This window comes from Anguilla anguilla, chromosome 1 (assembly GCF_013347855.1).
Source record: "Anguilla anguilla isolate fAngAng1 chromosome 1, fAngAng1.pri, whole genome shotgun sequence".
Taxonomy (NCBI): Eukaryota; Metazoa; Chordata; class Actinopteri; order Anguilliformes; family Anguillidae; genus Anguilla; species Anguilla anguilla.
The window spans coordinates 23,819,158-23,838,103 of record NC_049201.1 but is presented as its reverse complement, the minus strand read 5'-3'; the positions used below and the strand labels follow the sequence as shown (position 1 = coordinate 23,838,103).

Here is an 18,946-nt window from a genome sequence, read left to right as displayed (position 1 = left end):
GTCCACTGGTGGAACATACATTACATTTCCAAAAGTATGTAGACACCTCTTCTAATTAGTGGTTCCAGCTATTGTAGCCGTACTCATTGCTAAGAGATGCATGGAATAAAGCATGCAGCCATGCAATCTCCATTGACAAACAGTAGAATGGCAGTGGAATGGCTCGTATTGAAGAGCTCAGTGACTTTCAATAGGATGTCACCTTTCCAACAAGTCTGTTTGTCAAATTTCTACCCTGCTAGAGCTGCCCCAGTTAACTGTAAGTGCTGTAATTGTGAAGTGGAAACGTATAGGAGTGACAACAGCTCAGCTGCCAAGCAGTAGGCCGCACTAACTAACAGAAAGAGACCACCGATTGCTGAAGCATGTAGCGCGTAAAAATCATCTGTCCTCGGTTGCAACGCTCCAAACTACCGCTGGAAACAGCGTAAGCAGAAGAACTGTTGATCAAGAGCTTCATGAAATGGGTTTCTGTGGCCGAGCGGCTGTACACAAGATTAAGATTACCATGCGCAATGCCAAGCGTCAGATGGAGTGGTTTAAAGCACACTGCCATTGAACTCTGGAGCAGTGAAAGCGCATTCTCTGGAGTGATGAATCACGCTTCACTATCTGGCAGTCTGACGAAAAAATCTGGGGTTGAATGCATAGTTGCAACTGTGAAGTATGGTGGAGGAGGAATAATGGTTTGAGCAAAAAAAAGGCTTCGCTGAGTTTGGTGTGGAAGAACTTGACTGGCCTGCACACCGTCCTGACATCTACCCCTCCAAAAACCTTTGGGATAAATTGGAATGCCAACTGCGAGCCAGGCCTTCTACTGGAAAAAAATCTACTGGAAAGCCTTCCCAGAACAGTGGAGGCTGTCACAGCAACAAACGGGGGTTCAACTCCATATTAATGCCTGTGGTTTTGAAATGAGATGTTCGACAAGTACATATGGATGTGATGTTCAGGTGTTCACATTCTTTTGGAAATGTAGTGTACATGGCCTCATACTGACTCTCCTTTCCCCAAAGCTATGGGTAGCAGAGGACTGTTGGATGCAGGCAAAACTGTTCCGGGGGCAGCAGCAGGAGGCGGAGCTTCGGGATAACCGCGCACTGTGCTTCAACGTGCTCCTGGGGCATGGACAAGCCCACAACTACAGCGTGGAGCTGGGCAGCGACCTCAGCCTCTGGGAGAGGGCCTTCCAAACTGCCATCTGTATGGAGGTGCAAAGAGTTCAGGTAGGACAGAGGGCTACATTCTATTGTGAGGCATGGTGCAATTATATCTTCATTCACAACACAATGGCCAAGATTCAATCAGCATGTGTCCTCAACTTTGGGGCTACATTCTTTGCAGTTTGGTGTGTTAATGTTGTCTATTGCCAAACTGACCAAAAAATAAATAAACTGTTATTTGTGGATCAAAATTTTGATTGAAACCAGTCCAGTAATTTTCAATTATCGTGTCTTAAAATATGCTGGCTTAAAGGTCCATGAAACTGAAATCTGTTAATTCTTTGCTGATGTGTTGTTTTAATATTTTTTTGCATTCATATTTAAAAATGATTCTTGCAACAAAAAAAAAAACAAAAAAAAAAACGTATAAATGCCTGTGTCTATATCGGCTTGTCTTCCTCCTCGGCTAAATGGCAGGGTTTCAGTGGGTGGGGTTAACTGGGTGTTACTTACATAAGAAAAAACTTGAAAGAAATATTAAGAAGACCAGAAATTGTCACTTCTGGGGAATATAACCACAATTTTAAAACAGTCGCCTGAAACTTTAACTTGAATTTCTGTGTATTGTTTTCCCTATGTGCATCCTGGCTTGAGTTTAAATGGGCACGTGACAGCTGTTCACTTGGGGTGGCATCTTTCTGAGAAGGTGTGTCTCATTGAATTCCACATCACGTGTATCCTGACTTAAGACTCTCATAAGCCTTTTATCTAGTTTGATGTACACAGTCTTTACTCACATAAGTGGCAAACCTAACAGCTAGTATGAGAAATTATAGCTCTGTGGGGTTTTTTTTTCTTCAAGAGCACAATGGTTTTACCTGCAGTCAGAGCCAGTTTTAGGCATAGGCAGCATGGGCGGTTGCCTAGGGTGCCATCTATCTGGTGGAGCATAAAATGAAGCGGGGGGTCGGGGAGTTAAAAATAAGAAGTAAAAACCTGCATCCAATTTTGTACTTATTTGCATTTGCCAAAGAAACTTGAGCTGGAAATTGAAGTGGATGTTATTTTTGTTTCATTTCCATATCCAAAATGTCCAAATGAGAATACATTTTTATGTATTTATGTGTATTGAATACGTGTGCCTCAGTCTGTTTATTACAAGCCACATTTTAATTTGGGGTTTTGGCTGATTAATGTAAGGAAAGAAAACCTGTTTAACCCCTGGGCTGTGTTCATGCCATGCTTCTATTGTTTGTGTTTCTGTCCTAAATTGGGTAGTCAGTTTCAATTGTTTATAATGTATTCTTAAAAGCATAAATTATCACCTACTATTGTGTTACACCTTTTTGGTATTTTTGGTCTGCAGACCTCATTTACCTAAAATTGTATGGCTTGCTTTTGAGTAAAATAAGCACAATTTATGCATTGTTTTGAATTTAGTAAAGACGGGTGGAAAAAACATTGAGTGATTATCACAAACTGTTATCTGTCATAATTTAGCCAGGATACTTGCTTTGAAATCATTTCAAGTTTTTTAATGGTGTCACATAAAGACATCTGTTGTGTTTCTAGTCAAAACTTGCCAATGTAATTTTATTGAAAAAGTACAGTCATAACATAAATATTTCCAAATGAACATTTGTGAGCCAATGCGTGCTTGAGATACACTCAACCATTTCACAGGAGAGGCAAGAAATGTTTCAAATCTACTATTCGGTCCAAAAAAGTTGATACCACAGCTGTATTCCTGAAGATCAAATCCACCATTCACCTAAATTTCTAAATTCAAATGATTGCGCAAACATGAAATTTTGTGAAATTTAAATATTAAGACTATTTGATCCTCCAGTCTCCAACAGGTGTAAAAAAAAATTCTTACGCCTGGTGCACACAACAGAACTTCAAATCATAACCGATATTGAAAATGTGGGAGACCCCCACATAACGACAGATTTCACTTTTTTTATTGGTCTTTCAGTTGTCAGAATGCACACGCACGGATCATCACACACTTAATGTTTATACTCATGATCACGAGCCCAGGCTCTGAGAACCTGGAATCTCCCAGAAACTCCAATGTTACATTACAGAAAAAACAAGCATTCTACTTCGCAATCAGCTCAGCTTTCAGTGGGTATTGTGGGTTCCTGTTCAAGATTCCATCGCTGTTTCTCTCACACTACAGAATTTTGAGTCCGAAATATCAAAAATCTATGATTTGAAATCAGGGGAACCCCAAGCCAGTGGGGACGGTTAAGATTATGTCTATAAACACCTCACACTACAGGATAATCTGGGCAGATAATTGGTTCAGTACAGCCTTCAATCGGGAATACCCCAGAGACTGTCAGGAGGGGCAAATTGGGCCCAGAATCTGCCCAATTATCCTGCCCTGTAATGTGCACCAGGCATTAGACTCACTGTAATGTTGAAGTCCCAAACAAAACGTACACACATTCAAATTAGTTCATTGTTGGTATGCTCTTAGTGGTCGGTCTGTGATTTAGCAACATTTTTCACCTCTCCTGTGAAATGTGAAGTGCAAGACATGTCTTTCAAGCCTGCGTATTGTCACATTTATTTTCTAAATTTCAAAAATCCAATCTCAAAACAGATTATAGGATAACACGAGTAGTCATATTTTTTGTCTGTGTGTGAGTCTGTGTGTCTGTATGTGTGTGTGTGTGTGTGTGCGCATGCATGTACGTGTGGGTGTCTGTGTGGGTATTTTCCATCTGCTGGATAAACTTAGCAGTGTCACCCATTCGTTTCCTATGGCTGGCTATATTTGAAGGGAAAGATGTACAAAATTTGGATAAGAAGTCTAGAAAATGAAAGTGGTGATCATTGCTGTTATTTGTTCCGATGCATAGTATATAAAATTAATGAAGCCTTGCGGCAATAGGTTAAAGAAACCTCATCTCTGCTAGAGATAAGTTGCAAATTGGTCAAATTTGGCATAACCGGAAGGTTGCATGTGTACGCTGCCAACTGTTTCATAAAGTCATCCATATCTTGAAGCACTGAATAAACAGAAAAGCAATGGAATGGGAACTTGTGGCATGTGCACATTTTGCAGCTGTGGACATGGGTCGGAGTGAACTGGTTTGAGTATATTCATAACTACTCAGCATAGCCGTCAATTTTGGATTTAATCAATTGCGCACTTCAGCATTGTGCATATCTCCAATAGGCTTAAGTCCTGACTTAAGTGCATGAAAGTACTTAAATTTCTCAAGTTAAGATTGGCCCTGAGGAGAATCAACATGGATCTTTTCTTATAAATTGGAATTGGCCAACAGCCTGTTCTTCTGGTCTGATTTATTTTCCTTGCTGACATCCTGTTACAGGACAAATTAGATGACTCTAAAAACAGGGAGAAATTTTTATTCTTACACCCATCAGTATTTTGGGACTTTTCATTGTCTCAGAAATAAATAATATTTTCAAAAACTTGTTATATTGTCATTTGTATAACAAATATATTTATTAAGACTCTCCAGTGAGACATCTTATAATTTGTTGATATGAAATGCAGTGTGTTAATTTCCCTCTGTGAGTGATTTTGTTGTTATTAAAGGACTATATGAGATTAAACCAGGCATTTTGCTGTGAGAGATATATCAAATTATATGATGCACTCTGGGTCAGTTAATTGCAATAAGAAATTTAATGAAGTGCTTTGTTATTTCATTAAGACTGTAAGAAATGAGGTACGGCGCCAACATTGCTTGAAAGTTGGCAAAGTTTATCATCAAGACAGAGTGCAAAGAGAATGTTATGCAATCAGACAGAAGGAGCACATTTGCTGAGTAACCGACCAACTAACTAAACCTGCTTGTATGCCTTTATGTATATCTAGGTCTTTGTTCTCTGTAGGATTTTATAGTGTTTGCATTTCAGTGTCCTCATTTTTTTTCGTCAGCATGACTAGATATGAGCAGCTTTGATGGACATGAGGTAGAACACATTTCCATCTGTTGATGCAAACAGTACTCAGGCCCTCACCAGAGTCTATTCCTACGAGACTCCGCACTTGTTAGCAAAACTGGAGACAGCAGAGGGAGACCTCAAAGCGATGCACCATGGGATATCTTTTGCCAGAGGGAGTCCAGACTCTGCTTGATTCTTGCTAAATAAATCATGAGTCCCAATCTCCTTGTGAAATCCCAATGCCCCAAGCATGCACTTTCTGTGTCCTGGAGTCAGATATGAAAATTTCCTTTGGTGTACATATAACTGTTTTCAAGGAAATCAGATCAATTATGAGTTACAAAGTTTATTCCTTGGAAGGGAAAATGACTTTTTTTTTACAGCATTAACGTAAGAAAATGAATTGTCATAGAAAAAAAAGGTGTCTCAGCAGCGATGAGGATTTTGGCTGGCTTCATCGCTAGTGAGGTATGATTCCTTTTTCAGTATAAAACTGGCTAATGTCAGAGAGGTACTTTCTACTCAGCTAGTGTGCTAGTCTCCAAGAATATGCAAAAAAATGAACTTCTGGAACAACAACTGAAATGTTCAGTGTTCAACAGAAAAACTTATTGGAGTTTTTTTTTAGCTGATACTGGCATGCTAGTCATACCAATATAAACAAGCTACCCAGCTAATTTAATTAGTGTTATCATTTGGCATGTACTACATGATACCCAAAATGATCAATTTTCATTAACAATGCTACCAGTCATGGTCTTGTTAACTCACTGTCCTCATCTCGTGTTTGCTGCCCTTTAACCTTTATCCTGGTTGGAGGCTATTTGTACTGAAACTGAGTTCTAGATGTAATAACATCAGCAGCCCAGGGGGGCATGCTCTCTTCTAGTGAGTAGATGCATGAGAAAAGATAAGAAATTTAATTTCACTTGAATTTATTCAAAAGTTTGTTTAGTTCTCAATAACAATCAAGACTGGCTGGGATTTAATAAACATATATTCTTAACTTTGCAAATAATAAATAATTACTTTGTTCATACCAAAATTAAGTAGCTTTTTAATGTTAAAATTTAGATTTTTGCACTAAGTTTGCATTTAGTTTGCACTGATTTCAGTGGTTCCAGTGAAGTTTATTTCACTGCTTCTTTTATTTATCAGGTGATTTTGCGTAACCGTGCGATCTAGTAGATGGAAGTGAAGCTGTCTTGCAATGTGCCTTGCCTACATTACTCCAGAACAAAATAATCTGTGTAAATGGATCGTATGTGAAATGTAGTTATGTGTGAACTAAATGTACCTATACAATCCATGAAACCACATACTGTAGCTCAATGCTGTACTGAGGATTTTCTCAGCTAAAAGTGAAATCAGATTATAAACTGGTCAGCTGAGTGTTCATTGTAATGTTGTAATCCTTAACTGAATGAATCCTGGACTGGAGTTTTTTGCACAATTTCTGGCCAAGTTCATATTCATTTTCGTAAGAATTCAGAACTGGGCTAGTTGTTAAGCAGCAGAGTGTGATTCTCCCCCTGAAAGTACTACACTGATAAGAAGAGAATAAAACCCCCATGGACCTTCGGACCATGAAGTTGGGACCCTTTAACCATAGATATAAATAATACAAGTGAAAGAGACTGTCAGAGGAGATGTGGCTCATCTGAAAACACAAACAAGGGGAGCCAGCTAGGGCCAAGGGCAGGGCCAATTTTCAGTGATCTTCAACTGTGAGCCTGTGCCGACCACTTCTCAGCTTTTCAGATAAGAAATAATAGGTACAAATGTATTCCACCTTTGTACTCAGTCTTCCTAAGCACAGATTCAGGGTGCTGTTCAAAAGGGGTATGGGTGGTCGGCAGAGAGTTGAATTATTCCATGATGCTTGGCCCCTGAGAAGCTTGGAGAACCAGTGGAGATACGTTCTCAGGGGGATTTTACAATGGAGCCAGTGGGAAATGTCCACATGTATTAGCGCAGGATGAAAGAGATCGAGGTCGGTCTCATGTAACTGTGTGGAGCGGGGCTGAGAAAAGAGCTTCTGATTGCTGGCCGTGCTCTCAGTAACGCGCAAGGTGAAAAGTGCAGTTTTGCCGCACGCCTCTCTTAATGCTATGGAATAAACAACGCTATGAGAGGTCTCAGGGATTTGGAAAAGCTGATAGAATTGTCAGAATAAGCAGTAGGCCTGCTGTTCTCTGGGAACATGTCTGAGCCCAGATGATTCTAGGCAGATGGAGTATGTTGGGAAAGGATCATGGGGATTCTACTGTGTGTTTCTATGATAAATGAGAAAGAAATAAAAATGATTAAAACTGTGTACACAACACACACACACACACACACACCTTTAATTGATACAACAGTTCAATGTGCTGTCAGATCTATGATATAGTGTTATCATAGTTTAGACAAGTATCTATGTCCTGGTATGTTCAATAGCCACTGCACTACAACCTGTATTGGAGGTTGGGTAAAGGATTAAAGTGGTCCATAGCCACAGGTTGGACATCTTAGAAGGCCTTGAGTTGAATTTAAAGCATAGATAGAGTTGTGTGTGTAACTGAGGGGGTGGCTCATACTGGAAAGGTTAATTGTGTTTATTGAAAGGTTGAGGGTATATGCTGTTTTTTATTTATACCATAGTTCATTTTTGAGTCTGACATGCTAATCCACATTGCCTCACAGAGCAGAATTTAAATTATTTACATTGCAAGCGGAGTATGCAATATATTCACACATAAGAATATTGCAACTGCCTCAGTATCCTAATGGCAGTGGTTCCCAAACTCGGTCCTGTGGCCCCTTTGTGTGTGCTGGTTTTCGTTCTAACCACAATAACAATCCCATAATTTTAACAAGCTGCTAATTTATTTTAGCTTTGCATTCCACAAAGAATAATATTCCAATGTTTATATTGTGCTGCATTGTGCTTATTGTGCTACATTGCAAACAATTACATAAAAATCTTCCACTTTTTTTGATCAAATGAAAGACAGAGGTAAATCATGGGATCCTAAATAGATTGTTGAATACATGTTTAATTTCTTTCATAATTAAAAAAAAAAAATTATTAACACAATGGAGGTTTGATTCTTTTTCTGATTCAATTTCTGATTCAATTTCTTTGTCTTTTAATACTTCATTTTCTTAGTAGTTTTAGAGGCCAGGTGTCCACAATTTCATCAATTAAGAGCCTATTAATTCACCTCAGTCTTTAATTTGAAGTTTAACTTTTTTTATGCAATTGTTTGCAAAATAACTCAATAAGCACAATATGAACATGGGAATTGTATTCTTTATGGCATGCATTGCTACTTCTTACATAATGTGGCTTAAGAGGGCAAATAATCATTCTAAACGTGAAAGTACCTAATTAAGAAAAGATAACAGCTTATTAAAATTCTGATATTGCTACTGGTTACTACGAAAACCTAAATACACAGGGGGGCCCTAGGACTGAGTTTGGGAACCCCTGTCTTAAGCAATGCAAGATTATGTACCAGCAGAGTGCAAAACAGCACTCCATGCAAGTTTTTTTTTTTTTTTTTAAATATCAGTTATAAATATGAAGAACTCACCTGTTATAGTCATTAAATAATAATTATTGGGTCAAAAGCAGTCATTAATGTGTACATTATGCTGAAGGAGGACTGCTCACATCAATAGATTTGTGTCAGAGAGCCAAGTTGAGATAGATGAGTCATTTCACATTGAGAAAGCAGTGCAATGAGTCAGCCTGGTTCCAGCTTTACTGTGGAAAAGGGGTATAATGACCCGGTCTAGTTGCAGATCTAACATCAACAATGTTGTGTCACACAATCCCAGCATGCATCTGCCTTGATTAAAACTACGCCATATTGGCAGAAATCTGGGAGCACCATTCATTTAATGCCTTTCATTTTAAATTTTATTTTGATTTAAAAATGGTAGATAGTTGTTACTGTATGTCCTGGGATGTTACAAGAGGAGACATGGAAAAGGGAGATCTTTTTATCATATGCCAAAAAAACCTGTAAATAAATGGATTTCTGTCACCTGATAATGGCACCTGCAGCTAAACCGATAAGCTAAACCGATATCTGCAGTTAAACCATATTAAAATGACTGTTTATCATAATGTTAGCTTTACATGTAAAAAAATATAGTTCTTTGAAGCTTATTTGAAACAGGCAAATGTTACTTTGTAATGGGTGAAGAAAACACAACAACCTGTGTTTTAAGCATTTAACTGAATACAGAGTGGCACACACTCTAGGCGACTCCAGTGATGATTGCCGTTTTTAGAAGGAATTCATTCATTGACATTCATGACCAATCCAGCTTTTGTTCACTTGCAGCCTTCCAGGCTGTTTAGCTTTTTAATAAACTGATTAATGTATTTTTGATTGAAGTGTGTTGTGAACTCACAAAGCTTGAAACGTGATGCTGCCCCCATTCATTTGGCCTTATTTTGCCTGTCAGCTTTCCTGACACCAACATGGCGGTGTCAACGAATCCAATTGTGACACGACGTCCGGAGCTCTATTGGGAAGGATTTATGTGCAAGTCTTCATAACTGACTGGATGAGCAGCAGTAGAAGATGCAGTTTGGCACAACGCAATTACAATAAGTCAGTCTTCGCTGTAATTTGCACGTTTTAACTCGCAAGCAAATAAAATGAAGGCTTCGGCAAATGGAGAGTAATTTTCATGTTTTTCAATCCAAGCTAATAACTTGACTTCACCCCCCTGAGACGCTCAGTAACTGGAAAACAAGCCCCTGTTATTTCTGCACTCCAAACTGATGCTGGGAAGGACAGTAGTTAAATCAATTCCTTCTTTACTTTTTGGGAATGCAAGATACCTTCGGCACTATAACAACAGTGAACACAGCAGTCGTGTTTGCTAATACAGTTTATCGCAATAAATGGTTGTCTTCTGGTGTTTACCCTGTATTTGAAAAACAGCTTTTTTTTAACAAAACGTGAAAATTTTTTTAAAAACCTGTGAACTGTGCTGACACCACATGGCGCCCTGGAATGGTGTCGCTGAGCAAAGGAAGCTCTAAAAACGAGAGTTTGTTTATTTTTCATGTGCAAGCGCACGCGGGCTGCAGGCTAACCCAAGGCACTGTACTTTATCTGCTGCGTGGGCGTACTCGAGCCTCCCCATGCATGTCAATGCTCTCCCTTCTGGAATGAAAAAGCTACAGCCTTCTCTTTAATGCCGGAAAATTGGGACGTTCTCTGGTGGGCAACTGATGGATGTGATGGAGGATTTCAATTAGAGGGAGAAGCTCTGTTCTCTAGCCAATTACCAATACCTCTCGCATCCTTAGCAGAGTAGAGAGAAATGATTTGTCTGAGACCCAGGCTGGAGAAGGTATGAAATAAACATCACTGAAATAAGCAGGACTGTTACTGTGAATACATGCTGCTCAGAGCTAAGGAAATGAAGGCAATGTGCCAAAATGGAAAAAAAGTGCTTATCATAATGATGCTGTTTCACTTCCTCTGCTCATAAAGGTATTGTTGCACGTCCTCTTATTGTATAGACACTGTTACGTTTCCTCTTATCATAATTCACGTGGGACAGCAGACGAATACAAATTTTCCTTTGAAGTACTCGTGGCCAGCCTGCAAAATATAAAAATGGTTATCATTATGGTGGCCTTACATTTCCTCTCATAACGTTACAATAACACCTGCTATTATTAGAAAGATGATGTGACACTTACTCTTACCGTAATTCATAATTAGTGAGACAGCAGACGCGTTCTCCCTTGACGAACCTTCTGCTAGCGGGTCTCTTCTTGGTCTCTGACTGCAGACTGCAGGCAAGCGATGACCCGATCAACCCGAGATCGGTTCTTACATTACATTTTACAGTCAGTCACAGGTGTGCAATGGATCACAGACTATCCTGTGAACTGAAATCCTCCCTCCTTTGGTGATGCTACGGCTACTTATGCTTGCTCCTGTGGGGCTGTCAGGGATGACTCACAGATACGGCTTGCTTTTTGAAACGCAGATGAAACGCCGCATGAGCGATGCACTACCAGGGCCCACGGAGGTTTTGCTCTCAGTCAAAGCCACGCAGCACAAACGTAGGCACTCCAAGAATTCTAAATAGAACATGTTGAACACTGCTATAAGTTATCTCTCCCTGCCGCGGCAACACCTTCCAATTACCGCTGCGCAAAGCCTGTACTTAGCGTCACGCCGAGACGCTCGGTCGCGGCGACAGGTTTTCCCGCACTGCCTCCGGAGCTGTTTGCTCTCTCTCTCCTTCGCAGCCCAATTTCGGACGCCTCCTCAGGAAAGTGTCAAGGCTTTTAAACTGAGCCACATCTGCGCTGGCACCAGGGAAGTCCCAGACTGCTCACACCGCGCCTGTTTTCAGTAATTACCCGCACTACGCCACCATCCCCGCAGCATTGTTTTGGGAAGGGGGCGGGGCAGGTTTGCGTCAACTCAGAGACCGTCCAAACAAAACTAAGAGGTGTCGCAAAGCCCAGATGTTGACATCATTAACTGAAGGGCCCATTTTTCCGAAAGCTATCCTCCTTTTGAAGTTGAAGTTCAAAATAAACTGCTTTACTTGATTCACAAAGGCAGTGCTGAAAGAGGTGCTGGCAGGCATGGTAAGAAATTGCCACATCTCATATCTCTTGGAGTGAAGGAGCCTGTGGAAAAGAGATATAGACAGGATTCTGAAACTAAAAGCCTTTTCACGGCAATGTTTTACAAGACAAAACTACTGGAATCTGCAATTTGGGCTTCAGAAAATAAGAGGGGCAGTCTGATGATCTGATGAACATCGCCTTATGGGGCTGAGGAAGTATTAAGATGGACTTGTAGCAGACTTACACATTACCATGCGATGCTCGTGAGGGCACGGCCTACATTACCTTTGAATATTCATTCCAAAATATGAGACAGATGTAGGCTGCCATGTGACATATCATCGGTGCATTGGTGGAACGGACAGACTTCACCTACAGTGATCCTTGCATGGATGCCGGTGGCACAACAGTGTTTCAAGAGCAAAAAAAATAGTTAATTTTACACGTGACCATTTCTACCACTGTCCCCTTGCTCTGCTGATGGAACCAAGCTGAAATAGCTTCTTTACTTCCCTGTACCAATACCGAAGCTGAAACTGAAGATTTATGTGTGTGTGTGTGTGTGTGTGTCTCTCTAAATTTCAAATGACTTAAAGCAATTTTCAGCCATTTCCACCTGAAGAATTTCAATTTTTCCATTTTTACACTAGAACAACTGAAATTATAGGTCAAGTGGGAGTTTTATGGATGGAAATGAAGTTATTTGAAAAAATGGCACAACGAACAGTCACAGTAAATAATGTATGGGATGCTGTTGTCGTGATTTTGTTTAGAGAGTACGCTGACTTTTCAGAAGAAAGCCCCAAATTGTACCTATTCTGAGATGGTGGAATTTTCTGAATTATTTTGTTTCACAATTGTAACAGGGATTTATATATGCTGTTAATTGTCATGAAGAATATTCATAGCATTTTTATATTGTAATATTATCTAACCTGCAGTGACTAGTATTGCAGATATGACAAGGTGTCATGCAACTGGGATTCAATGTACAATATTTGCATTACAATCTTCATTGTGGTAGCAGATCATAATGTTGATTTCCCCAACTTTATCAAAAAAATATGAAATTGATTTTTAAATGCCATCCATGGGAGCAGTTTTTTTTAAATTATAATTCATTGTACTAAAAACACTTTCAGTATTGTCAAATATGACAATCGGCATGACTTTTAGAGAGTTATTGTTTGGTGGCTGGGTTGGCTGGGTTTGTGTTGTTGTAATATATGTGGGGTTAAAGATCATACTGTTTCAGCATACTGCCTTGCTGTAACCTCCAAAACATCACCACAGGTGAGGGAATTAGAGAGGAATTGGCAATCAGTGGCATAGTTTTCAGTAAGGCTGTTTATGCAGTCGTAAGTCCTGGCTGCAAATCCAAACATCTTGACCTGAAAATGCAATCTCCATAAACCATGGGCTTCCAGGCAGAGTTTATTAGTCATTTCAAGGATACTCTTTAAAGGACAACATGCAACATGTTATAATGTATCTAATTCTCTAATATCTATCGATGCTGTTCTGTGTTCAGTTTTATTTCAATAATGTTACATTTTTTGATGTGAGATTCAAATTTCTTTTTGGTTCCTCTTTGATGGGAGTGCAGTGTCGTGTCTGAAGAACTAAGCTTATAATTCAGAGATTGCAGGTTCAAATCTCAGCACCACAGTGGCGGTACAACTCTTGTACCCTTATGAAATTTACCAAACATTTCTCTCAACAGTCAAAGACCTACACGTGCAGCAGTCAAGGGAAGGTCCTCCGCTTTATCATCGACTTTGAGTCCGGGTTCACCTGCACAGAGTGCAGCTCAAAGGTAAGATAACACTCATTCCTGGGCCACAGCGAGCATTTCACTCTATTTCCTGCGGGGGGTGGGGGGGCTGGAGGGAGAGTGAATAAAATAGTGGTGCCGCACAGTCACTCCACCAGCCAATCAGAGGGGAAACGTCCATGTCAGAGACATGCCAGAATGATGGCAAAAATAACTGTATCTGTCAAACACATCCCACGTTGTTTTAACACTTTCTATTCTCCCATGAGCTACCGTTTCGAAGGGACCTTCACGGGAATGTTAATTAATGTTATTAATCACACATTAAAACCAATAATTTAGGGTCATTATACCAGAACTTTGGAATAGAGCTAGGACTATTAATATGTGGATATTATTCTGAGCTCGCCGCAATCATATGTCAAATTGTGATTATAAATAGGACAATGGCGTTCTCCTGAGCTGAAAGCTGTGGACGGGGTAACTGGTATTACAGTATGAGTGCGGTCCATGTTTCAAGTGTAAATCTGGTCTGAGCCTCCCTCATTAAAAACAGCAGGCGGCCCACTGCTGTGAAACTGTATTGCTGTCCGCTGCAGCCTGATTAGTTCTATTCTCAACAACTGACAAGGAATGATTACTGTCAGCGACAGCAGCAAATTGCAAACTATGGATTAGTCATTCATTTCAACTGCCTCTAGATGTGTACTGGAAGCCAAATTGGCTGGCATCGGTTTGGCTCCGCTGTTTAGCTTCTTCACTTTACTGTTTCTCATTGTGTCTTATTCTTGTTCTGGATGTGTGCCTTTGTTGTCACAGATCTTAAGATAATGGTTCTAGGCATCCTTCCCCAGGTTTAATAAAATGTGGCTAAGGCACATTGTGCCATATCCACTTGCTGGTGCCAAAGCAAGGAGCCACCTAGCCATGTAAGCTAATGGAGGTGCCTCGTTCCTGTTTGATATCAATGCAATGATAAGCCGCCGGCTGCCAGCCCTGTTTTATTAACCTTGCCCCGAGGCCCTCTGATAACTCTGCGTAAGAGCGCATTCTGGCTAAGCGCTAAATGAAGAAACTGCTTTCGAAAAAAATAACCAGAGAAGAAAATGTCAGAAATTTTAAACTGCATATAACAGCGTATCATCTAGCACACACTATTAGCACTAAGTGCATGATAGTTCCAATTGTGTCCCGTCCCTGAGCAATCCTGTAAAACCGTTTCAGTTCATTTGCTCCATTATGTGGCTTTGCAATACATTATCTCCCTCTGCATTTCTCTGTAAAAACGTTATATAACAGCCAAAAGGATCAGACTTAAACCAAAATACCAATTCAAATGGCATTTCACAGTGCATTGTAGATTTTGTTAATATCTCCAATAATATATTCATTTTGTTGCAGTTGTGATTAGGTGCAATAGATTAACTTTAGGTAGTCAGCCAATAGCTAAAGAGCACTGGCTAATTAATATGCAAGCAGGTTAAAAGGTACCATTTGTTTAAAATTAAGTAGATATTGTATAGGATTCACTAGGATGTACTATTCTACTTAAACTGATTAACTAGGTGGTACCATTTTCCTAACGCTTATTCACAATGATGTATCACTCTCCTTAAGCTGATTGGTGCAGTTCTCACTGAGCTCCTACCATTGAATGTCCTTGCAGGTGGTTCTGTGGAGGTACAGATTCTCCCAGCTGAGAGGTTCGTCTGATGATGGCAAGACAAGGGTTAAGCTTTTGTTCCAGAACCACGAGAGTAAACAGATAGAGATGAAGGTAAGAGAAACAGACTGATAAAACATTCATGTGACTGTCACCACTGAAGATAATGTACGTTTTTCCACATTATATCTGTTTATATTCCAGGCTGTTTAAATAGCACACGTTATTGTGTGTTATACATGCGAACATTGATAATGTTCATAATATTCAAAATGATTATGGATAAAATCTTTTAATGGCTGTTGCAGTTTTCATTTAAAGACATTACTGATCCAACATGTACATATGATATTCCTAAGGAGACCAGGATGCTGCTGTTATATATACACAGTATATACTCAATTTTTATACATGGTCCTCTGAAGCATAAGTGGAGATTGCTTTGTTTTGCCTCTTCAGGGAAATGGTTTGCCCTTTCCTGCACGATCACTTTTATTTGGCCAAGATGCGTGTCTATCCTAGTTCCCCAGTGGTGAGAATGAACTTCCCACATTGGTCAGGACAACAGAATCACTGGCTGTTTTCCAGGACAGAGTGAATATACACCTCTTCAGATGGCATCTTAGCTCCCTTCCCACCCCCGAACCCTAAAACCTTCTATTTAATGAATTCAGTTATTTTTATGATAGCATAATGTGTTATTGTATGCACTGTAGTTATGATTATGTCTTGGATTTTTGTTGGCATTGTTAACTTTAACAATGTTTCATTAACACTGGTTTGATCGCCTTGTCTACATCATCATTGCTCATGTTGATCATTCAGATGCACTTACATTCTCTTATATTGTAACTGACATTGACTGTCTAACTGTAAACTGCATGTCTCTGTTTCCGGTTTAAATGTAATCTTTTACCTTCAAAATGTTTTTCATTGAATCGCAGGAGTTAGAGTTTGCCAACCTGACTGCTGTTCTGCACTGCATACATTCCTTCATGGCGGCCAAAGTGGCGTCAGTGGACCCAGTGTTCACGGCCAAGAAGCACCTGCACACCAGCTAGAAATGCTGACTCAACATTCTCAACCTACTCAATGTACCCATTCAACCTACTTCTGCTGTTATGGACACAATAGGGACGATTCAATGCACTTTGTCTTTATGTTTGAGTGAACTAAGCAAATATTTTGTGTTTATTTTGATACTTTAAAGGTTCAGTGGTTGGCTGAAATTATTAAAAGATATTCTGCAGGAATACAAAGCATAACTACTGATAATTATTCATTACTCAAAATGTAAGTAGTACTTTTTGGGGGTGAATTGAATCTGGCCCTGTATCTGTACATATGTATTTAGTTTCTCTTATTTTTGTACGACTGTTGTAAGATAAAAGGAAAATAATACTATGAGCAAAAATAAATTAAAAATGGCCACTAAATTTTGAAGTAGAAATATTTTGACTTGCATTGATTAATGATGTGAGGTAATTAACTTCGACTTTACTGGTTCTGCACTTTATACATACTGGGTTCTGAGCAAGAAATATCAACCACAAGAGAAAATGTGTCTGTGTGTTTGCATGTGTGAGTGCATGTATGTATGGTCTGTTTTTGCGTGTATGTATACTCGACAGACATTAGTCTTTTATCAGCATTGTGTTTGAGTCTGATTTCCTTGTTAATACATGCTGATGTTTGCTTCATGTTAGCTTCATTGTACCCCTCCCACTCCCATTGCCATTAAACTCACTTAAACTAATGAAATGCAGCAGAGCATTGGCTATCAGAGAGACACCTGGATTTAGGTAAGGAGAAAAGTGGAGCGAAAAAAGCTACTCAAGCTATTCAAAAGAAACAAAAGCCCTCTGAGTTGCAGTTCATCCTCTTTTGAAATTTGAAACCTATGGAAGATCTGGATTTAAATGCATTCAACCTTAAAACTTGAATGGTGGTTGGAGCCAAACAATAGATAAATTCGATTCAAGGGTAAACACATTGGAATAATTTGTTTTTTTAAGAGCTTGCAGTGTGTAGATAAGGTTTGTGAAAGTGCAGCAGTCAATTTGAGTTTCGAGCGGCCCTCACAATCTCTTTTTTCTGATCTCTGATCTCATGCCTGCTGCCACTCTTCTCCTTGAGAGTGATTTAACTGAACAAAAAGCACAAAACGGCGAGTCAAACATTTTATTAAACAATAACATGAAAATACATTGCTGAAAAACTGCACGTTTTACAATGTTTTGTTGTCTGTTTGAAAGCTAGGTGTATCATTTCATTTACTGAATATGTTTTGTAAATGCAAATGTTTGTGCATATTTTCCAATTGTTATAAATGTATGAGGGCTGGGGCGGGTCATTTTAAAGCTAGAAAGTTCAAAGCTATTCCATGTTAATCTTATTTATCATTTACTTTGAAATTGTCTTTTTCTGCTGATTATTCAGTATTGTATTTGATATATAGAAAAGTCTTGCAAATTGAGGAAGTGATATTTAGAGTATTTTAATCTTTGTACAAAAAAGTATCACATCACAAAATCATTTGTAAGGAGGAAAATTAATTTTAATATACATTACATGACTATCCCACTTATTTGTAAACTTTTATGAATAAAACATTTCTAAACAGAGAGCAAATGTTTGTTTTTGTTTTGTTTTGTCTTCTTGCATAAATGAATTAATTCACAAGAAAGTGTTTGTTCTTAATATTAGTTCATGGTTCAGTAACCAGAAAAACATTATTTACAAATTTTATTAAACATACACTCACTGACAGTATTTCATAAAATTGATGTCTATAATATTATTCATTGAAATACAGCAACTCAGTGTCACACATATTTTATTATTATTTTGAATACTAAATAACAGCAACCATATCACAATTATAATCATTCTGATTGTAGTTAGCAGCCTGCAAGGTAATGATGATAAACACAACAGTAGTGTCATATATTATATTCTCAATCAAATCATCCAAAACCTAGTCACATGTATGCATATTTTATATTATTCATATTCATTATTCATGTTCAGAAATATTAATTGTGCAAAATTTCAGTGATTGATTTATTGTGATTGATTTAAATGATTTAAATATAACCAGGTATATTGTTCATAAGAAAGTTCATTCACTTGAACTTTACTGGTTTTGAAAAAATAATTGTGCTTTCGGGTAGCGTGGATATTTCATGGATTTAAATATAATTGGTATTCATTTGACAATTCATACACTGTTAATTAATATGTAAATAAAGCTCTTGCCCAGACAGACTCAGTTCATCATGGCATGACTAAACCAGCAATGTTGGATAATTCAACTTTTTTTATCGATAGGGGGGGTAGAGAATCACTAAACAGGTTCAACCAAAAAAAATTGATTTGTTTCCATCTTAACATTGAATAAATTGCATACTGTTAGAACCAAATAGAAAAATTTTAGCAATGGGATTATGAGACACCACAAAGCCAACACCTGCTCATCACACAATTATTACAAATCACACACTTAGCATTGTAAAACAAACAAAATGAATACTGTTCAAGACAACGTAAACTCCTCCAAACTAAGGTGCTCTTGTTCATTTATGAATAGATGACAGCAATCTTGTTTATAATAACTAAGGAGTGAAATAAATATTGACACAGACTCTAGGAAACCCCCCCCCCCCCCCCCCCTCCAATACACACACACTTACACACAAACACACATGCACACAGGCACAGACTCAGACATAATCATGTCATAAATTAAAAGTAACACGATTAGGCATGAAGATCTGCAAAACAATACTTTAATGTAGTGGATCCTACAG

General features: G+C 38.8%; 1 protein-coding gene across 1 annotated transcript in view; it reads left to right on the top strand.

The window, feature by feature from the left end:
* Positions 1-17,761, top strand: part of sntg2 (syntrophin, gamma 2) — a 77,033-nt gene extending 59,272 nt beyond the window's left edge. The window contains exons 14-17 of the mRNA XM_035431560.1: positions 1,017-1,226; positions 13,424-13,516; positions 15,141-15,251; positions 16,082-17,761. Coding sequence (XP_035287451.1) covers positions 1,017-1,226; positions 13,424-13,516; positions 15,141-15,251; positions 16,082-16,198 — 531 coding nt within the window. The 3' untranslated portion in view covers positions 16,199-17,761. The remainder of the gene's footprint in view (positions 1-1,016; positions 1,227-13,423; positions 13,517-15,140; positions 15,252-16,081) is intronic.
* Positions 17,762-18,946: the final 1,185 nt, after the last annotated feature.